Raw genomic sequence first — 27,699 nt, 5'->3', positions numbered from 1 at the left:
TGCCTTAAAAACCCTACAGGGTCGCCATAAGTAAACTGTAACTTGACAGCAAACAACAACAATAAAAAATTGCAGCAGTAATGTGGCATTGAAGTGTTTTTAACCAGTGTATGTCATCAATCTTTAATTTTACCTGTGCTTCATTTATATGTTGGCATTTAAGACCTCAGAAGCAGAGCTGTTGCTTAATAATCCATTGTAATAATACAAGTTCTCGATTATGGCAGTCTTGGTAATACCGCAATAAAAATATTACACTGCCGAAAAAATTAAGTAGTCCCTATGAAATTCATTTTGTTATGCAATCACCTATATGCTTTATGATAGAAGACACTGCAATTGGAAATCTTCCAGTTATATACTAAAATATATAATAGTCCAGTTAGTCTGAAAGGAGCATATTTAGTACAACTGTCATTCAAAACTGATGCACTGAGATATTATATAGAATAACTGTAAGCCAGAGTAAGACAAACTGTCACAAATGCTCTGTATTTTAAAGATTACAAAATATTTTTAAGATAATAAGCGGTTTGATTAATCAGACCTAAGCTGTATTGGTTGCTTAAATTCCTTAAATAATGTACATTTTGTAAAACACAACTAGTACACCGGCACAATTTTAAGATCAACTACACTGGTGTAACTACAAAAAAAACCTTTATTATGATTCCTAGAATATAGTTTCATTTTATATGAAGTACACAAAAGTCAGAAGATGTAAATATAAACACTCTCAAAAGCATTCTCACCCTGATTTTATAGATATATAAATGCAGGAACAGATCCCAAATGGTACATATTATTTTCAGAGGCAAACAGAGCATTCGTTTGCTTAATATTACATTTTAATGAGTAGATTATCTGTTGGCTTTGGAATGCTAGCATTATAGACCATGCCTCTTTAAATGTATTCTGAAAAAGAAGGTGAATTCCATTATTGTACAGTGACTATACAGTTAGAATAGTAAGTTACAGCAAGTGCCTTCAAAACTGGCAAAAGTGCCATCAAAATTTCTACAGCCAGAACAAAATGGATTTTAAAGTCAGCAACAACTATATAAAACTCAAAACATTCTGTGTAGATATTTTAATAATCAGTTACAAAGCAGAAGTAATAGCCAAGAAATACCGTTTTTCATTTTTGTATTCAATAATAAATCTTGGTTTTCAGCCCAGTTCTATGCATGTATACTCAGAAGTAAATACTTCTATATACAGTGGGACTTACTTTTAGGTAAGCGCGCATAAGACTGTACCAAACTCAAAGCATGTTTCAGTAAGAATGTTGTTATGCTTAGAGCTGCAAAATGTCTCTGGATAACATGCTTTCAAAAGTCTGCTGGCTGAAGAAGAGCTCTGTCAGTAATACATTAAAATAACATCTTGTTTTGTTCTTTCACAATGGATGAGACATACCTTTTCAAAGTAAAGTCCACAGCATGCTTATCCAGATTCCATCAACTCACAGCAAAAACTACATTACGGTATGGAATGCGGAAAAAATACAACATACCAAGCAGCCCAAACAAGCCAACAGCAATCAGCTATACAGAACGAAAGTCTGTTCTCGTCTCAAGAGGCTATGCCTAAGAGCTTGGAGCGAAACAATGCACAGTGCCAAATCTTAATCCCTTCACTGAATTTCACATGGTGCTGCCTCACCTCTTCGGTGCCTATAAAAAAGTCTGTTTCTCCTACAATCCATTTTTTTTATATATAAAAAAACAAGAACACAATACACTCTAAAAACTGCAGAAGCAAAAAAAAACAAAAAACCTGGATGATATAATTTATTGAAATGTTTCTGGACTTTGCATGTTTGCCGATATCTACATTAAACTTAATATAATGTTCTTTAAAAATTTGTGCACGAGTTCTGCAAAAGCACAAGCTTCTCCAGAGATTTAATAAACACTGTTAGCTTGTTTTAGTGAGTAATTGTTTACCAGCCCTGATAAGAATCCTATATTATTAAGCTCCTTCGAGAGAATCATCATTTAAAAATAAACAAGGGATTCTCTCTCCCCCGCCCCCCCCATCCTAAACAGAGGTAGGGAAATACAGGGATGGTTCTGCGGCTTTCTGAGGGGTGGGGGGAATCCCAGCACAGGAGATTTTCAGCAGCGTTGGCAGCATCATGAAGCAACAGGTCGGGAAGGTAAGCAACTGTGCTTAAGACATAGGTGCAAGCTTAAACCTCTACACCAGCCCATGATTTATATAATAATATAATGAGGTCACCTTTATATAATATATAATGAGATCACCTTTATGATTCTTTCTTCCTTCGCTTCCCCCCCCCCCCCCGCAACACTACTTTTATCCCAACAAGAAAATCTGGAACTCAGCCCTGTTCCAAAATATTCAGCAACATAAAATGGGTTCATTTAAACTGACCTTGCAGTCAATGATGCTGGCTGGATTCAGTGGAATGACTACTATGTCCCTTAAATGTGATTTCTCACATAAAACTAGGGCCCATGGAAAGGGAAGGTGCGACAGAATGGTCCAGCAACATTTTCTCATTATCATAAACCTGAAGTCATAGGGAAGTTATAATAATCTAGGATAGAAAAGTATCTTAAAATAACTTGTTCCCACACATCTACAATGAAGACACCAGACTCTCTTCAAAAAGGACTGTATGTGTGGATGTCCGGTGAGCACATGCCCGTCCAGTCTGGGCACCACTTTGGCAATAGCCACTACCTTCCTATGTAGGGTAGAAGCCGTCAGATTCTGTTTAACACTGTCCTGTAGGAACTGCAGCAACTTCCCAGGCCCTGGAGTGTTGGGTCTTAGATAGCGAGATTCGTTACCTGTCAGACAGTCAAAGGGTTAATTAGCCAAATGGTCAGGAAGAGCAGATCACCATTGCTTCCATGTCATATGGTCATGTAGGCAAAGTAATCTGCATTTTACTGCTTTGGTATATCCTTTGTTTGAAAGAGAAACTGTATCTCAGTTACTTGTAAGTTACCAACCTGCAAGCATGGAGGAGCACATTCTCCCTGTGAGAATGGCTACTCGTGAGTAAGCGTAGTAACTGCTAAAGGAGTTTAGCAAGTCTAGGGAACTTAGATATGTAGGATGTTTATTGTTTAATCCATGTACCCTACCCTTGAGATTAGTTAGTAAAGAATTGATTTGATTAAGAAAACGACTCTGTGGTATTTTTGTGTGTGACTAACCTTTATTTTCAATAAGCCATAAACCAAGATCCATCACCCTGAATGGTAGCAGATTAATTAAGTAAGTTTCAGATCCTAACAAGGAGACATAGGAACGACCGGTTTCCAACGACCACAGCACATGAAGGCTTTCCACAATGCATTATAAATCCGTCCAGTGGCCAGTCTTCTGGACTCTGTGATGGTATCCACAATTTCGGCACTATAACCTTGTTCTAAAAATCTTCTCCTCTCAATCTCAATATGGTCAAATTTAACCACTGGGGGTCTGGATGGAAAATCAGCCCCTGATGAAGCAGGTTCCATGTCGCTGGGTGGTGCCACAGTGCCTGGATGGACAGTTGTTTCATTATCGCAAACCAGGGTATGCGAGGCCAGAAGGGGGTGATCAGCAGAATATCTGCTTTCTCCTGGTGGATCTTTCTCAATACCTTTGGTAGGATTGGTAATGGAGGGAACGCATATAACATACCTGATGGCCACGGGCTCAGTAGTGCGTTGATCTTCACCACTTTTGGATGGAGGAATCTGGAGAAGAACCTCTTTGTGGTTTGTACCTAATGCAAAGAGTTCCACTTGCAGGGTGCTGTACCTGCCTAGGTTAAACAACTTCTCGCTCAGGGACCATTCTCCCCCAACCAAAGATAGCTGATTCAACCAGTCAACCTCCACATTGAGGACTCTGATTGTTCCACCCTCAGAATCAATTCCATCTCTTAATGCAGGGCCAAAGAACTGGTTCCTCCCTGCTTGTCCAGGTGAGCTTTGGTCACCTTGTTGTCAGTTCTTAACAATACATGGTGACCAGGCAGCAGATCTCGGAACAGCAGAAGCGCAAGTCTTATTGTCCTGATTTCCAGCAAGTTTATGTACAGATGTTTCTCTCTTTCTGACCCGGTTCCCTATGCCAGGCTTGCCCCTAGGGTGGCTGGCTCCCCAGACCTCCAGACTGGCATCTGTGAACATTTGTAAGGGTTCCTTGTGAAGATAATGTTGAATTTGAATTTAGTTAGGGAAGGGAACCAGCACAGAGATTGCTGCCTCTCTTAGTTACAATAATACTAAGTAAATAAACCATTACAAATGTCTAGTTAAATAACCATATTATCCTTCATTAGACATGTTTGTCCTAGGTTGGCCCTGGTTAGTATTTGGAAGGGAGACTACCACGGAATACCAGGGTTGCTACGCAGAGGCAGGCAATGGCAAACCACCTCTGAATGTCTCTTCTCTTGAAAATCCTTTGGGGTCGCCATAAATCAGCTGCGACTTGACAGCAGAAAAAAAAGGTTTATATTTTGGTTCTTATTATCCTGAGGCTCGGCGTCTGTCTCTCCTATCCTTAATAAACACCAAGATACTAGGGTATAATGAAGTGTGTTTTTCCTTTAAAAGGTAAATAGTGACAGTGCAATATAAGGTATAAATAGGCTGAGTGTGTAACACAGATAGGTCACACAGTGTGGCATTACACAGATACAAGCTTAGCAGGAGTCAAGCCACACAAGGGTCCAATAGGCTTCTGCCTAGCAAAGTCAAGCTCCCAGTTGTGGCCTGGCTTCTCAGTCTAAGCAAGTTTAAACTCAGGCACAAACTTGACCTAAGACGAATTAGGTTACTTTTTTTTTTAACAAGTTAGGCCTGGGTTCTCCAGACCAAACTTGCTTTCTTCACAGACACACTGCTTTTTAAAAGATTGCAGTGGCCTGATTCAGTTTGGGACCATGGCATTGAGAGAGGAGGGACTCTTTCTCTTCCCCTCTACATGAATGGCGAAATTGAATCCCTTCTGCATGTCTTTTTAATTGTTGCTTTTATGCTTGTAGCCGATCCCAACTCATTGACCCACTGTTCGTAAACAGGGAATGGCTCTCTGGTGAAATAAGGACACCCTATCTTATGACCACACAAAACCTAAAAATTATTGAATCAGTGGCAAGGTTCTTACAGTTAGCAATTAGGTATCGTGAATGGTGTGTAGCTTTCCTAAATGGCTGATTTGGAATGGTTTTATCCAATTTTATTTATTTGTACTCGGTTTTATCCAAATGTATGTTCTTCCTTTTTATATGCCAATAAAGGCTTGTGTGTGTGTGTGTGTGTCTGTGTATATTTTATCACCATTTATTCTCTCTTTCCCTCTACACCATTTCCCCAAGCCCAAATGGCCCCTGGGGAAAGTTATTTGCCCCTAGGGCTGCCATTCCTCCACTAGGGATGAGAGATCTCCCTGCCACCACTCGGCTGGCCGATGGGGGGAAACTGGGGAGGGGGGGTGCTGTCAGCCTGACGCACTGACGTCACTCCCCATGCTACCAAAAGTGATGTCAGCATGTTGCCAGGGGACCAGCTAACATCACTTCCAGGTGCGTGGGGAGTGATATCAGTGCGTTGCCAGCATCGTCAGTTCATCACCAGCAAGGGCCCCTGCCACCAGTAAGTGGCCCTGACGGTTGCAGACCCTGCCTGGCAACCCTCTTTGCAACTGCACATGCACAGAATATCACTGCCTGCCTTCTTGAATGTATGGCGGTCAACTTGACAGTAAGGGGAACCATCATTTAAGGAAAAAAAATTCCAGTTTGTAATTTAAAAAAGCCTTGTTTTCATAAGCACTACAGGCAGCCATAGATCCCTCTGTAAGGTTGTAGGCCTAGATTTGTTCTTCTGAAGACCATACAAATAAGATTCTGAACTCAGTGAGAGGCTTTAGTTTACCTATAAATCTAATAATACATCGAAAATATAAAACCAATACAGTACAGGTTTGAAGAAGAAAATATGCAACATGAATTAATGTGAAGACTATTAATTTTTTCATTTTAATTCAAAATTCAGCTGGGCAGCTCATTCCTGAGCTTTGCGGAGGCCGGGGCGAAGAGGTTCCCCGGCCACTGAAAGGCTAAAAAAAGCCTGTTTAAATTAAAAAATTCAAAAATGGGGCATTTTCCCCCATAGAGAACAGCGAGGCTGCGCCAGGAAAAACCTGGCACAGCAACGCTGTTTCAGAAGGGGGTGTTCCCAGATTGGAAGGGATTAGGAGGCTGCCCACCAGCAGCCTCGCCCCCCGGAACGCCCCAGGAATGCCTCCCAGGAGGACGCCAGCGCGAGCACTTGTGCCAGCAGGACACAGGTGGGAGACTGAGCTAGTATCCATGGGCCACGCTGCCACACCAGTCCCTGGGCACCACCGTAAGTGGCACTACGCTGGCGTCTATGCCACTTTGCATGGCACAAGTGGCACAGACATCGGCATAGGGGGCTGGTCACCTCCTAAGCCCATTCGGCGCCCAGGCTCACGAATGAGCTTTTAATGTAAGATAAAATATTATCACATTATGATTTAAACACTTAAGACATGGCCCACCTACTACAACTGCGGTCTTTAGAGATCGTTAATTTTATGTTGAACGCCTTTGTCCTTGTTTGTCCTGGTAGAGGGAATCCTGATACCATCTAGCACAAAAACTGCTTTAGTCTTATAAGCTTCTATAATATGCTATGATCCACCTTACAATACAGCCAATCTGTTCTTGGCAGCCCCAGCAAAACCAAAAGTATATCAGGTTTGTTCAAACATACTTTAAGTGCTTTTCTGGCGTATAAACAATGGCATTCCCTTTCTTCTTTGTGAACTTGCAGCTTGGAGAAAAGAAGGGTAACAGACTACTTGGATATTATAAAATTGTATATTTTCTCTAGGAGCAACCTCATAACTTGCTCTCAAGATCATCTAGTCCTAAACATACGTTCTGAACACACTATTATTTCAGTGACCCTGCCTATCATTCTAATTTTAACGGAGGGACCAGGTTCCAAAGATTTGTGGCCATGGTTCTATGCTCCTAAAAGGACTTCAGTATTGTGTCTTAAAGCAGACCCCCATGCCACATTGTACAGTGCATTTGAAACCAAGTCATCTGCTGTTCTAATGGTTTTTAAAATTTAAATTCATTTGTTTATCTTTTCAAAATTCCAGTTATATTAAACAACCCTTAAACATAACGGGATAAAATGAAATCTAAATTGAGAATGATCTGTACACACAGTAACATCCAAATCAGAGTTACACCCTTCTAAGCCCATGTGGATTCTATTTAGGAGAGCACCATCAATCTCTTCCAACTAGGAATGCCCCTCTGGTTTGGGACATTCCTGGAGATTTTAGGGCGAGGCATGGGGAGGGGGAAGGAGCTCCACAGAGATATAATCCCATAGAGCCCATGAATTCCATTCTACAGAGTTGCCATTTGCTACAGGGGATCTCATCTCTGTAGTCTGGAAGTTGGCAACCCAACTTCCAAATGAAGCCAGTAATAATGTCAAACACAAATTGAGTGGCAGCTCAGCAGTAAAACAACTGAGGTACTTCTCAATTTACATAGTACATTTTTATTGATTTGAGACGCACCAAATTTCACCAGGTATGTATGTGAGCCTAAGTATATATATTAAAAAATCATTAACCCAACAGGAATATATTACTGATGCATTATAAACTATTAAAACATTAATTTATACTATGTTCTCCATCTCCCACCTACTCACTGCAATGAGCCACTGGGCGGGATCCAATGCTTCCATAAATGAAACAAGTTGTCAGAAGCATTTTTAATAGTTTTCCATTCCCCAAAGAGTTCCCTTTGCTGACCCCCAAAAGTCCCTGCTGAGTGTCAGAGCACCCTTGAAAAAAATATGCTGCAAGCAAATAAGAAGATTCAGCAGGACTTGTCCTCCTCACTCTTGCACAAACAGATTGAGCTCCAACAACTGTCTTCCAAGTGGTGACAATGGAGGGGTGAATGGGGGAAGGGCCAGAATGCACAGGGGCAAGTTCTTAGCCAGTGTGTCCTCATTTCATCCTTGCAGGCGGAGGTAGCAGGAGCCGGCTGTAGAATCCGGCCCCGACCGTGCGGAGCAGGAGCAACTATGGCGTGCAGTTGGATGGCTATGCCCGCCTGGTGCAATAGACCATCCTGTGCCACCCGGTGGGTGAGTGCACCACCGGTTGGATGCCTGCCTGCTTGCCCATGCTGGGGGGGGTCATCTGGGCAGCTGCCTGCTTGGGGCTTGGTCGGTACCCCCTCTCCCTTCTGGTTCTTTCCCCTCTAAGTCCAGCAAAAGGCGCATAGGGCGGGAAAGTGCCGGATCAGGGCGTTACTGGACCGGGCTCCTTTGCCTACAAGCCCCGAGCAGCTTGTCGCTCACTCTGTCTTGTGTTTGCTGCCCTGCCTGAATCTCTCGGGCCCAGCTGGGGATGGCAGAGCTCAAAAGCGAGTCACTCTACGTGGCAGACACTCGGAGACGTCTCCGGTCGTCCCTCTTGGCTAAATGTTTGACCAAATATAGCAGGCTAACCCCAAAAGGGGTCGCCGTAAGTCGGCTGCAACTTGAAGGCACTTTACACACATACACACACACACACACACACAGAGGCAGTTGTCTTTCAAATGACAGCGCCAGTTAAACAAAAAAATTAAAAAAGAGATAAGAGAGTATTATCAAGTGATAATATTCAGTATTGATGCAGTCATTGCAGTGTTCAATAAGCACAATACATGTTGTAAACCTTCTTCCTATAACAAACTGGAGACAGTCACACCCATCAAGCGATAGGGTTGCCAACCTCCAGGTACTAGCTGGAGATTTCTCGCTATTACAACTGATCTCTAGCCAATAGAGATCAGTTCACTTGAAGAAAATGGCCACTTTGGCAATTGGACTCTACGGCATTGAAGTCCCTCCCCTCCCCAAACCCTGCCCTCCTCAGGCTCCACCACAAAAATCTCCCACCGGAGGCGAAGAGGGACCTGGCAACCCTAGGCTCACATCTCATTCACTTACTGACGACTCTACACAAGATAATGTTAATTATAAAGAATGCTAATAATGGCCAAAATGGAACAAGGAGGCTATCCAATTCTTTCCAGGTTGAGGAGCCACATTCCCCTACTTCCTACCTCCCTGCAGTCTTCGCATATCCAACAGGGAGGCGGAACCATGTACGTCCAGGGAAGACCATAATTCTGCAAGCATGTTAAAGCAACACTGAAGCCCACCTCCTGCTTCGACACCTTGGAGTTAGTGGTACCAAACAGCAGTATTAATCTTTAATGAGCATTCTTTCAAAGATTACTGAAAGCTTAGAACAAAATGGAGCAGCATTTTATAAAACATTGCTTATAAACGTTCCCTCGTTTCTTAAGTCTTCTGGGATTTCACTTTTGGAATTTACAGAGCGACATCTGCCGCTAAAGTAATTTTCATTTTCATTTGCTTGTGGGGGGATTTTTAAAGCAGCAGCAATTATGAATGCAGATCCCTAGACTGCAGGTATTTCTTTCATTCCGGCAGAATTTATAACAAATAAAACTTTATTGAGGAAGTATTTGAAGCTTCTATTTAGAGTGTCTTCCATTTAGAGGATGTGTCTTCTATTTAGAGGACGTTGAGGAACGTCTTACTCACAGATTCTATATCCTGAAAGAGTAAAACACTGACAAAAGTTCTAAATTTAAACATTCTGCATTTTAAAAAGAATTGCTGTCTTGTAACACGTTCAGAATTTGTAACTGAATTAATGCTATAATTTCCACTACTATAAACTACAAATTATAGATTGTTCAGGGATTCAGCTACAAAAGCACTTGAAAGTTTTATTCAGTCTCCACCTGCTGGCCAGAAATCCAGATTTCAACAACTCGAGATACAGAATCAAAAAGAAAATAACCAAAGCCTATACAGCTGGTAGAGAACAAGGAAACCATACAGCAAATTACAGATTTTAATACAATAGTGCTAACAGTGGCTAGAATAGCGATTTAAGTATAACAATTTATTATTAATAAAAGAACAGCTACATTTATACTCTAGTGGGATTCAGATTTTTATTTTTAAAATATCTATAGCCTGCACTCTCGGTGGAACCGCTTTCCAACTGGTATCCAGTCGCTACCACTGTGTGTTAGCCGATGACATTGTGAAAATGTCCAGAAACCCACAGGTAGAGGAGAAAATATTGTTTTTTATATAAATTATACCTAAATAACTCAACAGTTTTCATGTTTCACTAATTACCTTACAGATCTATTCCACAAGCTTAATTTTATGTTAAGATTTAATGTTTTACATAAACACTACTTATGTGTTAGAATCAAAGGAATCAAAGTTAGAGCCACCCTTTCCCTTTTACATTGCCTACTTTAAATTTGTGCAAATTCTGAACTCCAGGATGACATCACTATTCATTTACTTTATTTAAAATATTTATTAGTGGCCTTTCTTCACTCATTAGTGCTGGCTCCACTTGGCAAGATGCCGTCATGGTTTGCTCCCCCAAATGAATAGGGTCGCCAACCTCCAGGTACTAGCTGGACATCTCCTGCTATTACAACTGATCTCCAGCCAATAGAGATCAGTTCACCTGGAGAAAATGGCTGCTTTGGCAATTGGACTCTATGGCATTGAAGTCCCTCCCCTCCCCAAACCCCGCCCTCCTCTTCTTTTCTTGACATTTGGAACCTGCTTTTTCTCTTGTACCTTGCTGAAGAACATCTGAAAATAAGAAGATTCACTACTACATATACTCTTACCCCAGGGCAGAGAGACTATGCCCCTGTAAATCCGGGGATTTAGAAACCACCGAACCTGTTCTCCTGAATTGTAACTTTTACACTATATCCCGTTCTAAGTTTATTGAGCCCCTCATACTGAGAATGGGACCCGACAGGGAAAGAGAAAAGATAGAAAAGCTCCTACAAGGAGATAATCCCTCAATCACCTCTCAGGTAGCTAAATTTTGTACGGCTGCAATGAAAATTCATTGCCACAGAGTAGTCTCTTAGTTCAAATGGCAGATGTAACTTGGATGTTATTTATTTTATTTTTTATTTTTTTAAAGTGATTTACGACTCAGACTGTAAACCTTTATCGGTAAGACCATTTTAGTCCATGTATCTTGTTTTATCTGGCCAAGGGCCACAAATAAACTATCTATCTATCTGATTCTATCATATACTCTTACAGGCTTTTGACCAATATTGGACTTTTATAACACATGCAAGCCCATTTGGGGATAGCATTCTTGTGTTATTTACTTGGCTATTTATAGCTATGAGGACAGATATATAGTTACACTGTCATTGGTCCTGTTGTTTATGTTATGTAGGTTGTATCATATTATATTTAGCACTTTGTGATATACTTTCGCTCCTGTGTTTGCTTCCTTACATTCTGTACTTACACAGTGGTGTCCCTTTTGAGTAACCTTCAGGTACTAGCTGGAGATCTCCTGCTATTACAACTGATCTCCAGCCGATAGAGATCAGTTCACCTGGAGAAAATGGCTGCGTTGGCAATTGGACTCTATGGTATTGAAGTCCCTCCCCTCCCCAAACTCCACCCTCCTCAGGCTCTAACTCAAAAACCTCCCGCCAGTGGCGAAGAGGGACCTGGCAACCCTACAAACGAACCCCCATCTTTCTGCTGCTTATAACCCACATTGTTGCTCAGTCTACCGTCTCATCAGCCCTTTCCACACTGATAATGCCTTATATTTAAATGTACAGTTGGGCAACAATATTAATGTGCATTTGTTTTCAGAAAATACAAACATCCAAGCCTCAGAAAAACGTTGGGTGAAAACGCACGGTCACTTTATCCTCCTTTATTCCCTGTTTCAGCCAGGATTCAGCCAGGATCAAAAGCATGTGTTTTGCTGAACGTGCGTTCGATCCTGGCTCAATCCTGGCTGAAACAGGGAATAAAGGAGGCTAAAGCAACCATGCATTTTCACCCATTGTATTCTATTTTCCCCATCAACACAGTTCTGTAAGATGTATCACCTTCTACCTAGCAGTTGTGAGCATTTACTACTTACTATAGTAATATGCAAAAGATTAGAACAACAAACGGAGTAAATGAATCATCCTATTAAAATTTAATGGATCTGAAGCTTTCAGTACGCAAATGTTTATTGAATGGAAACTTTATGCAGTTTTTTTGTTTTTTTTTAAACAGACCATTAAATTATTAAATTAGATTATTTGCAGTAGCAGTAGTAGCAGTAGTAGCTGTTGTTGTGGTTTTCTTATTATCTGTTGTGGCTGTTGTTATTTTTTCTGCTGGTCAGTGACCGTATTAATAAATTATTATTATTATACACCATTAAAAGGGCTCCATATTTTGATGCAAAAGTTAAATTCCTCTTTTATTTTCCTTTAAAAATTCTCCTTTTGCAAAGGAGGGCAATTTGTACCGGCCCTTATGATCCTGTATAGAGCAATTATAAGTTCGATTGTTAGATATGCTGTTCCAGTTTGGTACACTGGTCATATAGAACATCTTGATAGTCTTCAAGTTAATTTTTTTAGAAACTTGCTGAGTATTCCACAATGTATCTCTTCCTCCACTCTATGGTTACAAGTGGGGCTCCCAAACCTATCATCTATTATATATCAACCTGTATTAAATTTTGGTACTCCCTCTTTGAGTTATCAACAGCTCCTGATATGTTTCAGTTGTTAATCTCAGATACGCTGTGTCCACCTGGACTAGTAGGTTAGGCAAAAGATTTTCCCTTCCTAAAGAGCAACTGAAAGCTGCAAGGAATAGTATTTGGAAAGCAAGCTGTAAACAATTACAAAACAAGATCTTAAATGAGGATTGGTCCATAGTGTTTAAGGATACAAATCGTAAATGCTCACCTCGCTTCTTCCAGGTACCCTTTAACAGATCTTTTTCCTTGCCAGACTATTTCTGCTGGTTAGAATTCAATAAATTTAGATGAGCTTTCTTATTGGCAAGGTGTAATGCCTTAGACTCAGCCGAGACGCAAGGGAGATACCATAACATTATTGCAGAAGAACGCAAATGCCCATTTTGTCTGGATCAAGTAGATTCCCTAGCTCACATTGTTTTAACATGTTCACAAAATAATGCTGCATGAAATAAATATATTACTCCCTGGATAAAACAGCTAATGACACTTTCTGAGAAGCGGATACTGCGTTATCTGCTGTCAAGTAGATCAGTGAATTGTGTGGGAGACAATAGTGTCAAGAAAAAAATAATTTTCATCGCCCCCCCCCTTTTTTTTTAAGTGTGAAATGGTAGATGAATAGCCAATGGCTGTTAAATCTAGGGAAAGGAAAGGAAAAGGGATCATTGCATTAATATCTCTCATGCTGTATGTTTGAACGAAAGCTCTGTGGACTGGTAAACAAGGTCAGGGAATACATTTCTGAATACCAAATATCTAATTAAATCTAGAAAGAGCATAACAAAAAATCTCAGAGCAAATAAGTCATCATTACCTACAACCAAAAAAGCTGCATTAATACTTTTCCCCAGCAGAGGGTGTATCTATCTCAGTTGAAAATCAAAGTACTGATGTCAGAAAGTGCATGTTTCTTTTGATTCATGTTTTACACATTAAATAATTAATACCAGTTGGATATGGAGCAAGTATAGTTATGTTAAAGTATACTCCCAGGATTGAAACATCTAAGCGTTTTACAAGTTCAAGCTTATCTTGATTCATGCTTCTCTCACTCCATGCATTGAACAGCTTTGGACTTTCTGAAGATTTCTGAAGTTATGTTAAAGCAAAGAATCCATGCCTATTCCTTCACTCTTAAAAGATATACACATAGATTTGTAAAAATGCCACCTGAATGGGTTACCTGTGGCAAGCGCTATGCATCTCCAATTAAAAAAAAAAATCTCTAGAAATTTATAAATTTGAAGAAAATGCAATTCTTCTTCCATCACCCCCCTTTTCAGGTGTTTGCTGAACCACAAATACCTGTGGCACTGGAGTTACATGTTCAGATACACAGGCATGCATGCAAATAAGATGTCAAAAACACAATATGGTAGGGCTCAAAATTAAATGGAACCATGGTGCTGAGGAAGGAGAGGATTTCACTCTTTCCCTCACAGTTTTCCAAACTGGAAATGTCCCCCAGGCACTTTAAACCTGTAGGGGGGGAAAGACAGGTATATTATTAAACCTTGGGAAGGGGAGACAGGCATAACATAGGTACAGGTTGAGTATCCCTTATCCAGACTGCTTGGGACCAGAAGTGGTCCTTATTTTGGATCTTTCTGTATTTCGGAATATTCTGGAATTTCTGCAAATATGTACTGAGATCTCTTGGGGATGGGACCCAAATCTAAACACAAAATGCATTTATGTTTTATATATACTTTATACACATAGGCTGAATATAATTTTAAACAATATTTTAAATAATTTTGTGTACATTGAACCATCAATGGCGCTGTTGACGGCTTGAGAGTAATGCCTGCATGCCTGCTCAAAAGGTCTGGTTTTCGGATCAGTCCAGATATCGGATGTCCAGATAAGGATTACTCAACCTGTATTGTCCTTTTCCCCACTCCCAGAGTTTAAAACAGGCAGACGTTGCCAACTGGGGAAAAGAAAAGGAAGGAAACAGTTAATCTAGGACTGGTTCCATTTTCCATGGGCCTGGAGTGACAGAGTATAACTGGCCCCCTTTGATACAGCAACTTTCCGCTCTAACCACACCCTTCAATTTGGCTCTTCCCCTTTCTTCTTTAACCACTCCTTTTTCAATTTGAATTTGCTTATTCCAGTAAGGGAAAATCATACAAAACTTTCCTTTGTTGGCTACCTTTTATTACTTTGTGTAAAACTAAAATATGCCTTCAATTATTTCTATTTGGAGAGCTATTTAATATAATTGGCATCATTTGTGTAAAAGCAATACAAATATTGTTCTGGAGGCGCATCGGTCTCAAGGTCTACATAAAAGTCAGAACTGAAGAAGCCAATCCACATCCACCCAAAATGCTTAAATAGCTAAACAATCCCAAGATTTCATTTGGAACCATCCGGTAGAAAAGAAGGAAAGTTAATTTTATCACTCAGCACTAGATCACAGGAGACATAACTTAGCAAATACAAGAAAAAAATGTATTTTTAATATCGAGAAATGAATTTCGCACCCCACATACATGCATTTTTTCAGTACGGCACCTCATGCCAGCATCAGTGGGGGCATTCTCAGGGGAGGAGCTGCCTTTAGGCAGCTTCCTATGCACTTTCAGGCCGGGAATGCCCTCTCTGCCAGTACTCCAGTTTACACCACCGAAAATAGTGGCATAGCCCCATGGAATGCCATGCAGCAGTTCCATGGGGCTTGGAGGAAAAGGCAGGTTTTCAGCTTCAGCGCAGGGCTGGAAGCCATTTGAACCCATGAAGCTGCCTTCTACTGAATGAGACCCTTGGTCCATCAAAGTCAATATTGTCTACACTGTAGGAAAAAGACCACCAGCAGCTCTCCAGGGTCTTTCACTTCACCTCACCTACTTGCCTAGTCCCTTTAACTGGAGATGCCGGGGATTGAACCTGGGACCTTCTGTATGCCAAGCAGATGCTCTGGCGCAATGGCACCGTCCCTGGGCGCCGCTTAACACCCCCCCCCCTCAGGAACAGGCTGCCCATCTTTAATTGTTGGTTTATAAATATGTACTGTTTTTAAAACCAATTTGTGTCATTTTGTTTAGCTGTTTGCCACAGTTAAAAACCCTAAATGGATGCAAAGATAGCTAAGGATTTTTGCCTGCGTTGTCAAAATGTGTCCCATGGGAGAGCTCCAGTAATGCCGTAGATTTCACAGTGTCTAGGTAAGCATTGAAACATGTCTGAGACAGAGCTTTAAAACTGTGTGAAATGCTGTAAGACTACTTCCTGGATCCCACTGCTCCCATCTCTCCATTGTGAGAACTGACCATCTTACTTAGCTTTTTTGGGGGGGATTGTTGTTGTTAAAGAACATGTTTTTTTTTCCTGTCAATGGCCTTTTATGTTTTACTATCAAAGCCCACTCTGCGTTACTAAATGCAATTCATTGTAGTTTGCTCACTGGAAAGAGGGTGGTTTTCTTCCCCTTTCTTGGATTCACTGAGTCACAATCATGTGGACATTTCCTCTGAAGCTGTGCTCATGTTGGCACTCTTCTACATGGTTTCTGGCACCACAATAGAGCCAAGAACATGTCAACTGAGCACTGCTTTTAACTCATGATATGAATTTTAAGCACAGCAACTACAGTAAATTACAAAATATAACATTTCAGGGCCACTCGGTGTGAGGTATAATCCCCCCAATCATTATTATAGAACTATGCATGTCAATATTGCTGTTTTCAGATACCCAAATTATTAGGCTTTCATAGAAAATAATTTGATTATATACTCTAGAAGAAAAAGTTCTTTTTAAAAAAAGAAATTGGAAAAGAAATACAGAAACTTGATAGTCATAACATGACAGTCATTTTCCAAACAGCAGGCCAGAGTAAATGAGTAGTTAGAAATCCGTGACCAGCTGCGTCTTCCCCAATGAAAAATCACACCCTGCCCCAATAAGGAAAATGTATAGCTTGCAAGCACATAAAAAAGGTGAGACTAAAAACAAGTACAAAAGTATTTACAATGCTATAAAATACAACATAACCCACGTTCATCATTTTTAATCCACAGCCATTTCAATAGGAAAGATACATTTCCCACTGAAACCAAGTGTAATATAAAAATATTCCACAATATGCCAATATCAATCAATCAGATTTTATTCATGCTGTGGTCACAGACCTTAACAATCCAACTACACCCTAAAAAATTCAACCCGCAGCATGTATTGAGCCTAAATCACAATAACATCTACTACTACACATCGAAATAAAACAACAAAGACTCCCCCCCCCCATTAAAATCATTTGCCAGCATATTGCGGACCATGTCAAGCCATTGAATTACCTATATCAGGCCTATTAAAACTTCCTTAGTTTAAATGCTATAATGAAAAAAAAGGCCTCTCTCTCTGCAATAGGTAAATTTACATCCGCCAACTAGAATCTTACTCACGCTTTTGTATCAATCTAGGTTGTATCGTGGTGCAAAGGGCACAGTGGAAAAGAACATGTGGCAGGTCTTCTAAATATATAGGCCAATATATTTACTGACAATTGGGAAAAACACTTCATCTCCTTTCCCAAACATCTCTTCTATATTTGAGACACATTTAGGTAGGTGATGTGAAAGACCTCTACCTGAGACCCTGGAGAGCCACTGCTGGTCTGAGTAGACAATATTGACTTTGATGGACTGAGGGTCTGATTCAGTATAAGGCAGCGTCATGTGCTCATGTTCCCCAGCAAGCTAGATGCTCATTTTACCGACCTCGGAAGGATGGAAGGCTGAGTCAACCTTGAGCCGGCTACTTGAAACCGACTTCCGTCAGGATCGAACTCCGGTTGTGAGCAGAGCTTGGACTGCAGTACTGCAGCTTACCACTCTGCACCATGGGTCTCTAGAATATACTACCACCAATTTATATTTTACTTCATGTATCTGATAAACTCTAGTCTATGAAAGCAGATGTTGCAAAATATGTTAGTCTTCGGTGTACCATAAGAGTGTCTCCTGAAGCATGTAATCCCCAGAATTTTTCTTTTAAAGTAGTTATACGAAAAGGAAAGGTTGCAACGACACAAATGTTCACCCACAGGTGAAAAGCCATTCTTGCGTATGATCATTTTTCTCAGCAAGAGCCCATTCAAGTTTTTAAGATACAGTTAATTTCACCTGCATAGTTACCCCTGGGACATCCAGTGCCCCTTTAGGTACACCATATGCTGGCGCTGGCGTATCCGCCTTACAAATCAAGTTGTCTATCAATCATTAGTAACAAAGGACATTACGTTCCTTAGATGCTAATTTGCTGGAGGTCCCCGGCCCTAAGAGTGTGTGGCTGTCCTCGACGAGAGCCGGGGCTTTCTCAGCCTGGTGGAATGCTCTTTCTAGTAACATCAGGGCCCTGCGGGACATGAAAGCGTTCCGCAGGGCCTGTAAAACAGAGCTATTCCACCAGGCCTACAATTGAGGACAGCGGCAGATGTTGTCAGTAATGGCTCCCCCAACTTCCCCTCCATTTATCTGTGTTGTTGAATTTGGGAGGGGCTGGCCTGTATGCGTTCTAGTGGCGAGCTTGTATTTTAACGCCATGGAATGCTGTTGCATTTTTAGGCTGATGATATATAGTTTTAAAGATTTTTAGATTTTTTGACTGTTTATTGTTTTAATGCTGTAACTCGCCCCGAGCCCGGTTTTGCCGGGGAGGGCGAGCCAGAAATCAAATCTATCAATCAATAAAACTTGTGAAATTCCTTAACATCAACAAGCCTCTCTCTCAACCCTGTTACTTGATACCCAAGATTCTACCTATCATGTCTCTGGGAACAGGTCTTAGGCTTAAGGCTCCATCACAAGTGCACTCAGAGCTCACAACTGCACACGTCATACCACCAAGATTGTAGGATACCCTTTCTAGTAGGTTCTCTCTCACAGAGTCAGGGAAGACTCGTGTTCAAATAAACAAAGAATCTCACCAGTTCTTTTGGCCATTTTACCTCCACTGAGCTGACCAGGGGAAGGACACACAAGTCCGAGTCCCACTCCTGTACTTGTCACTGAATCAAAAGGGAACAGACAATAATCGTGACTTTCTTTCTTTGTTTTTTTAATTAGTACAAGGATAACTCAAGCAATCCCAAAAGAGAGAAACAACTATGAGACCATTTATAGATAGTGGTGTTCTACTATTTTCTGCAAACACAACTGACTTTCTAGGTTACTCTAGTTCATCAGTGGAATCCATTTTCATGAATTTTGGCAGTTGGAGAGCCAGCATGGTGTAGTGGTTAAGAGCGGTGGTTTGGAGCGGTGAACTCTGATCTAGAGAACTGGGTTTGATTCCCCACTCCACATGAGCGGTGGACTCTAATCTAGTGAACCGGGTTGGTTTCCCCACTCCTACACATGAAGCCAGCTGGGTGACCTTGGGCTAGTCACAGTTCTCTTAGAGCTCTCTCAGCCTCACCTACCTCACAGGGTGTCTGTTGTGGGGAAGGGAAGGGAAGGTGATCATAAGCAGGTTTGATTCTTACTTAAGTGGTCGAGAAAGTCGGCATATAAAAACCTCCTCCTCCTTCTTCTTCAACAGCATATGTCCTGGTAGGTAAATTGTACTGTAGGGTCACTTTGAGGACAGATGAAGGCTGATGGTGCAATCTCACAAAGTAGATTACCAGAAAGTTTTATTGCTATCACCAGTCTCATTATTCACCCTTTCACTTGCAGGCTGGTTCCTGGTGTTGCCCTAGTGGAGATATTTGGTTTTGGAGCTTCCAGCTGCTGATCTCTAGTATACTCAGTATAATATAAAGCTGAAGAAATTTTATCAGAACTCCTATGGACCATCAAATTGCAGATACACAAAAGCTTGTGGGAAGGACGAAAAAAATATTTTATCATTTAGAGAACATAACGTAAAGTGTTTAGAAGAGTGTAAGAACTCACATGGACAGGACATCATGACCACAGTTCAGAGAACTGCATGACTAATTCCACTCGCCCAGATATGGGATTATGTCTTTTTAAACTAACAATTCATTATGCCACACATATTTAGAGGCGTAATGCAGCTTAGTGTGCAACTGTTCAAAGAGTCTCCTAGTACACCCCCCAAAGGACATGGCATTCTGCTGATGACAACTTGTTGGTGATCCCTGGCCCTAAGAGTGTGCGGGCGTCCTCAACAAGAGCCAGGGCTGTCTTGGTCCTGGCTCCGGCCTGGTGGAATGCTCTGCCTAGTAAAATCAGGGCCCTGCAGGACCTGAAAGAGTTCCGCAGGGCCTGTAAGACAGAGATTTTCTACCTGGCCTGCAACTGAGGACAGCCGCAGGTGGTGTTAATGCTGGCCTCCCTACTCTCCCCCCCTTTTTTTCTTTTTTACAACTGGCATTTTATAGGGGGGTGGTCTCCCTGCTTGGCTTTGGTATTTATTATGCTGCAGAGGGCCCTGTATTACTTGGTGGGCATCTGTTTTAATAATTTATAAGACTGCATTTTATGGCTTTAGATGTTTTATTGTTTATACACACACACACACACAATATATATTTATATAAATGCTTCCTTGGCTATTGCATAGATTTCGTCCAGCTCTGCCTTATTTTAATTGCTAGCCAAGCAAATCTGGCAACTCTATTAGTTAAATTATTTATTGCGTCCAATAATAAAAGCTGAAGTCCTTGTTTCCTCAGAACTCATGGGCAATCTACAAGTAATAGAATCAGTGATCTCGTACGTATATGATCACACAGTTTGCATTCGAATAACACATGTTCCGAGGTTTCATGTGCATCTTGTTTACAAATGCATTCTTGTGCTTCCTGTGGGAATTTGTTATATTTCCCATCTAAGAATGTAGAAGGCAGGGCATTGTATCGAAGAAGCATAAAGGATCTGCGATACTCAGGGTTTGTGATGCCAGATAATATTCCTGTTGAGTAGGTCCTTTCTGAAAAGGGGATCTGAGGTCTTATTCAGGTCATGTTGTCTTTCAACTTCTAGCACTCTAGTTTTAAGGTGCTCCTTTGGCTTGGCTTTTAAATATTCCAAAGTGGAAAGTTAAACATATAGATGACATATTGGTACTGCTATATATAGGCATACCTCGCTTTATTGCGCTTCGCTTTATTGTGCCTTGTAGATACTGTGTTTTTTTACAAATTGAAGGTTTGTGGCAACCCTGCGTCAATCAAGTCTATCAGTGCCATTTTCCAACAGCACGTGCTCACTTTGTATATCTGCATAACGTTTTTAGCAATATAATATTTTTAATTAAAGTATGTACATTGTTTTTTTTTACATAATGCTATTGCACACTTAATATACTACTGTATAGTGTAAACATAACTTTTGGATGCACTGGGAAACCAAAACATTTGTGTGACTCGCTTTGTTGAGGTGGTCTGGAACCGAACCCGCAATATATCCGAGGTATGCCTGAAAACCTATGACAACATGCAGAATGTGGATATTGTCACTAGCAAGAGCCAATCAACACACATGAACACATGAAGCTGCCTTATGCTGAATCAGACCCTTGGTCCATCAAAGTCAGTAGTGTCTACTCAGACACTACCACTTAAGGAAGAATCAAACCGGCTTACAATCTCTTTCTCTTCCTCTCCCCACAACAGGCACCTTGTGAGGTAGGTGAGGCTGAGAGAGTTTGGAGAGAACTGTGACTAGCCCAAGGTCACCCAGCTGGCTTCACGTGTGAGTGTGTTAAGTGCCGTCAAGTCGCTTCCGACTCATGGCGACCCTATTAATCAACGTCCTCCAAAATGTCCTATCCTCGACAGCCTTGCTCAGGTCTTGCAAATTGAGGGCTGTGGCTTCCTTTGTAGGGTCAATCCATCTCTTGTTGGGTCTCCCTCTTTTCCTGCTGCCCTCAACTTTTCCTAGCATGACTGTCTTTTCCAGTGACTCTTGTCTTCTCATAGTGTGACCAAAATACGATAGCCTCAGTTTAGTCATTTTAGTTTCTAGGGTCAGTTCAGGCTTGATTTGATCTATAACCCACTGATTTGTTTTTTGGGCAGTCCACGGTATGGCTTCACGTCTAGGAGTGGGGAAACCAACCCAGTTCACCAGATTAGAGTCCGCCGCTCATGTGGAGGAGCGGGGAATCAAACCCAGTTCACCAGATCAGAGTCCACCGCTCTTAACCACTACATCACGTTGGTATGCATACCGGTATCTTATCTCTTTTCTTCATGCAGTTATTTTCCAGAATGCATTTACAGCCACTTTGCATGAAGAAGTAATACCGCTATCCTCTTATTTGCAAATTCATAAAAATCAAGGTTTGTTACTATACACCTGGCACAACCATAATTTAAAACAAGAACCGTAGGCTTTCTCAAAGAACAACATAATCTGCTACTGCATCACTGCCACAACAGAAATTTAAACAAGAAAAGCAGGCATGCCAAAACATTCACAAACTAGCTGCAATTTTTGAAAGTTTTTTTTTTTTAAGAGAAAAATACTTGTGGGTTCTTTACAAAGCCATGCCGCAATTCAGTTACTGGAGTACAATGCCCTGCGATCTCTGTCTTCACTACCCTTAATTCTAGCTATGGTCAGTGGAATTTTCACTGATGGATGGACCAAGGAGACCCTCCCTGGAGAAGGGAACAATTAAACAACTGATAGTGTGCATGAATTCTAGCAGAAGAAAGGAGATCCTTCAGTAGCCCTTACTCTGGCAGTGACTCCACCATTCTGTTGGCTACCTTTCTGGCATCAAGGTTTACAGTGCAATCCTAGCCCACCGGTTTCAATGGGCTTAGACCGGAGTAACTCTGCTTAGGACTGCACTCGTTATGTTCACCCAGCAGCAATGGAATCATGACAGAATTACTCCAGTCATTAGATTGACAGCAGCCATAGAACATGTAAAGGCAAAGCCCTAACAGTATTCTCCTTCACTGGCAGTCAAAAAACAGGACCTAGCCCAGACTGAACATGCAAAGGTTCATCTCTATGATGCATGTATAACTGTGGCAGGTTGGCTGGGAAAAGTAGCCATCTGGCTAAGAATAAAATCAGAAGTGACCTTACTTAGAGTTGCCAACTTCCAGGTGGAATAATATCACAACTTGGACCGCAGAAATGAAGTTAGTCAACGATATGCAGTCACTATGGCTTATAAAATTAAAATGAAAAAACCAATAACACAAAGGTAAGTACAATTAGTGTATAATAATTGTTTGTTACTTCACTTCACATAAATTATAATTTATGGGACTATTATACCTACCAACTGAAGAAATAGACTTGAAACAGGATACTTACTGGATTCCTGTCTTGTATGTTCATAATCCTCTTTTGTTTATGTTATTACAGTGCAAGCTGCAAATGAAAAGTGTATGAACCGGATGGACTTTGTGAAATAACAAAACTAAATGATCTTTGTGAAGTAACAAACGATTATTATACACTAATTGTACTTACTTTTGTGTTATTGTTTTTTTCATTTTAATTTTATAAGCCATAGTGACTGCATATAGTTGACTAACTTCCAGGTGGAGCCAGGAATTCTCCTGGGATTACAACTGTTCTCCAGATTACAGAGATCAGTTGCCCTGGAGGACATGGCAGTTTTAAAGGATGGACTGTATGGCATCACATTCCCGCCGAGCTCTATCTTCTCCCCAAACTCTGCCCTCCTCAGGCACCTCCCCTCCACAAATCTCTTACGAATTTCCCAACCTGGCATTGACAACCCTACCTTGCATACATCTCCTGCTATTAGCCCTCGAGTCTACACTTGCCACAATAGGGGTTTGCTTACACTCCCAGTGCAGAGGAAGGTTTTCAGCTCATACTCAGGCTGTTAGAATGAGCTGCCTACAGAAACGTAGGAAGTGTCACCTCAGGAGATTTTGGGGAGGAAATAGAAGATCAACTATTTAAAGGGGCCTTTGGAAACTGACCTGCTATTGTGCTGACTGTCTGATCATTTGTTTTTGCTGGTTTCAGTATTTTATGGCACTGTCTGTATATATGGAAACTGCTTTTGATTGTATGACTGAAAAAGCAGAACAGAAATGCCTTCAATCAAATAAGGGATGCATGAAGGAGATGCAGCCTATTTTCAAAAACTATTAATTCAGAATTTATTGACAGCTGCTCACATTCTCTAGCCCCCCTCGCATCACAGAGATATGCCTTTTTCCTTATATCTCCGCAAGGGAAAGGACTAGATATTTACTTTTTTAAAATGAAAGGTGGGAATTCAGAGAACCTGCTAAGACTATTGCCTCAGTACTCCAGTGATCTAGTGATATTTTATTGCCTTTAAAAAAACTGACCAGAAAGCCATGCAACCATGAAACTGACCAGATCTCAGGAGAGGTATTGAAAAAACGCCTGTGCTGGTTGGTTTCATGGTTTCATGGCTTTCTGGTCAGTTTCATAGCAGCAAGGCTGACCAGAAGAGCCTTGCTGAGTGCAGGCAGATTCCTCAGCACTGGATTGCTAATCGTACAGGTTTTTAAAAAAAATTTAAAGGAGCGAGGAAGCCCCAGGTGGAAGGGAGAGGGAAGGTGGGAGGGAAGCGTGGCATCAGTTGAGGAGGTTGGATGTGGGCATGGGTGGCAAAAAAACTCCAAAAGGAGCATTTCCACACGCTGAATGAAGCCAACTCAGAATCAGCTTTGGGGGGAAAAACCTCACGATAAAAGTGCTTGTAAAAAAGCATACAGCCCCGTGGCACAGAGTGGTAAGCTGGAGTACTGCAGTCCAAGCTCTGCTCACGACCTGAGTTCGATCCCGACGGAAATTGGTTTCAGGTAGCCGGCTCATGGCTGACTCAGCCTTCCATCCTTCCGAGGTCGGTAAAATGAGCATCCAGCTTGCTGGGGAAGAAACTGGCAAACCACCCAGTAAACAAAGTCTGCCGAGTAAACGTCAGGATGTGATGTCATCCCATGGGTCAGGAATGACCCGGTGCTTGCACAGGGGACCTTTACCTTTTAAAAAAGCCAGAGAAAAACTGAGGAAAAATCAAAGTTGTTTCTTTAGGGGGCAAAACATGTGCAGAAAAAGGAAAAAATGTCAAAGTTGTTTAAATCTGCAGGGAGAGACTCTGGACATAAACCTGTGTGATATCAAATCAACCACTAGAGGGAGCAAAACACTGACACCCCCCTCCCCCCCCCCCCGAAGAAACATGAATTTACAAGGGAGGAAAATGAGAATGCAGAAAAGCCCTAAGACTGTCAATGTAAAAACATCATGTCAGAAGCAGTCATAAAAGCAGTAGCGATTCAGTAAAAGTAGGGATCCAGTGAAATGGGGAACAAAACAGTTGTGCAGGAAACGCTTTCATGACCATCCTGCATTATTTAGAGATGGAACAGCCAATCCAAGATGCAACTTCTGCAAGGCAATCAGGCTTGTTTTGACTGAAAATATTTATACGGGGGGGGGGAACATGCACACAGTGGCATATTAAACACTACGTAAGAGGATTTTAAGATGACTTCTGCACAAAACAGCTGCTTGGTCCTTGACTTGGGGCATATTTTCTTTTGCTGTACTTTATAACTAACTGCCAATGTGAGCAAACAAAAATGTAAACGTTAGGGACTTGTTGCTTTCATTTCAGAAGTTCTGGTACAGACTTTATTTGCAGACATAGACCATCAATTGGTTCTAGTAGGTTATCCGGGCTGTGTAACCGTGGTCTTGGAATTTTCTTTCCTGACGTTTCGCCAGCAACTGTGGCAGGCATCTTCAGAGTAGTAACACTGAAGGACAGTGTCTCTCAGTGTCAAGGGTGTAGGAAGAGTAATATATAGTCAGAAAGGGGTTGGGTTTGAGCTGAGTATTGTCCTGCAAAAGTATTGTCCTGTAAGTATCAAGATAATGTGCTAATGAGGATATGGTATGTTAATATGGAACCATTGTATCCTGAAGTGATCTGTTAATGTGTGTAATCCAAAACTATATTACTCTTCCTACACCCTTGACACTGAGAGACACTGTCCTTCAGTGTTACTACTCTGAAGATGCCTGCCACAGTTGCTGGCGAAACGTCAGGAAAGAAAATTCCAAGACCACGGTTACACAGCCCGGATAACCTACTAGAACCAATGAACTCTGACCGTGAAAGCCTTCGACAATATAGACCATCAAATGTCCTAAAAAATTGAAATTAAATACATACATAAATAGTTATGGACCAGTAACACAAAAGGTAAAAATGTAGTGATTAAAAACTGGTATAAAGGGATAAAATCCTCCAAGATATGCATAAAACAGTAGAGATTCTAATCACAGATTGGTTATTCCAGAGCCTTAAGTGCATTTTGTCTTATTTTAGTTGCCAGCCAGGCAAATCTAGCCATACTAACAGATACATTTGGTGTTGAATCTGACAAAAGAAGCTCTAGACGATGTTTTCTGAGAGGTCTGGGACAATCCACTAACAAGGGAATCAGAGGGCCTGACCGTATATGATTGTATAACGTGCACTCAAAAAGGACGTGTTCAATGGTTTCTAATCCGTCCTGGTTGCATATACATTTTTGTGCATCTCAGAAGTTCTGGTAAATGTAGGGAGTATTTTCTTTTTTAAATGTACCACATATAAATTCAGACACACACATTTTAGACACAAATTAAATATAAATGTCCATCCTTGGAGTGACAAAGGATCTGCTGCCTTTTTGAATTTGCTATTTTAAAAAAAAACTTACCCCATGCCTCATTGACTGTAGAAGGTAGCAACTTAACCCTTGGTTTATCCAAACTTGAAACGTTGTTAGGTGTTCTGATGTAATCCTGCAGTATCTTAAATCACTGTGGGCTCTCCTCTGGTCAATACAATTCCAAGCGACATCTCCTATGTGCCCTGACGGTAAAGTCCTCACAATCGCTCTCGTTCCAGCATAGACTGATTTCTTAACCTCCTTATCATTTTTGCAAAATCTTCTGACTAACAAGGTGGAGCGCTCCTTCTTACTTGGATAAAAATCCTCATCCATCTCCTCTTCATAGCTTTCACTGAAGTTTTCACATTGGCTCAGAGAGGGCTTTGAAAGCATTCTTCCAGTAAAATTAGAACTTGAGAAAGTACGACCTGAGCACGCCACATTCAGTTTTGGGGCTGCTCTTTCCAAACACAAGTAGCTATCCCTTGAAGTGGCACAGGTATCACACAACTGTTGTCCAGTTTTATTCCCACAGGTAGTTGGTAATTCCATTAATTTACAAGTGCAGGCTGTGGAGTCATTGCTGAAATCATTACAAACCTTTACCGACTGTAGGCAGCCATTCCAAATGAAGGTGTTATGCAAAGCACAGAAAGTTTTTGAAATGTCATTTTTGTCTCTGACATAATTTAAACCAGTACTTTCAGGCTCACTTTCATTTACTGGGGACTGGTTTCCTAGCGACTTCAGTTCTACTTGAGATCCATCCATTTTTAACTGAATTTCAGCATACATGGCTCTTTCCAGGGAAGGAATTCCAGTTTCTGAACATTTGTCTGCCTTTGCTAAAGAACTACATGATTTATATAAGTGGTTGTGCATAGAACTGCTCTTGTAGTGTTTCTGTATAATATCATAATTTATGCTTAGAAGCTCCACAGAAGCAGGGATACATGTACCTCTATTCCACGGATTTTTGCTATCAGTCATTTCTTCTTCACGTGTCGAAATGAAAATACTGAATACTAGTCCCTAGAGGCCTTTTCCCCTCCCAATTCTTGCAAGAGAGTTGCATGCAGTCCAGTTTCTTTGTCATTTCATAATGAGCGTCTCGGGTGCTTTGTTGCTCTGTCACTGCTGGGCAACAGGCACCCATGCCAGAGACCAACTGCTGATGATGATGTTTCTTCAGAAAACATCTTGACACATAGGAGGTCAGATACTGCCCTTTTTAATCCAGCTATTCATACCATGGCATTCAAGGGGAAAAATATGCTACTATATTATCCATGCAGATACACAGCTGTTGTTGACAGCCGCCAACACTTTCTCACCCGTAGACCGGCATAAAAACTAACACTTGTACAGCATTCGCTTAGAATAGT

The 27,699-nt window shown here is 41.2% G+C and overlaps 1 protein-coding gene across 1 annotated transcript in view; it reads right to left on the bottom strand.

Annotated features, from left to right (window-relative positions):
• PLCE1 (phospholipase C epsilon 1) overlaps positions 1-27,301 on the bottom strand; it is a 152,453-nt gene extending 125,152 nt beyond the window's left edge. Inside the window, 2 exon segments of the mRNA XM_056849540.1 lie at positions 3,911-3,929; positions 26,464-27,301. Of these exon segments, the coding sequence (XP_056705518.1) occupies positions 3,911-3,929; positions 26,464-27,196 (752 nt within the window). The 5' untranslated portion in view covers positions 27,197-27,301.
• Between the last annotated feature and the right edge of the window lie 398 nt (positions 27,302-27,699).

Source organism: Euleptes europaea, chromosome 5 (assembly GCF_029931775.1).
Source record: "Euleptes europaea isolate rEulEur1 chromosome 5, rEulEur1.hap1, whole genome shotgun sequence".
NCBI lineage: Eukaryota > Metazoa > Chordata > Lepidosauria > Squamata > Sphaerodactylidae > Euleptes > Euleptes europaea.
The sequence above is the reverse complement of the archived record's forward strand: the minus strand, read 5'-3'. Positions and strand labels throughout refer to the sequence as shown.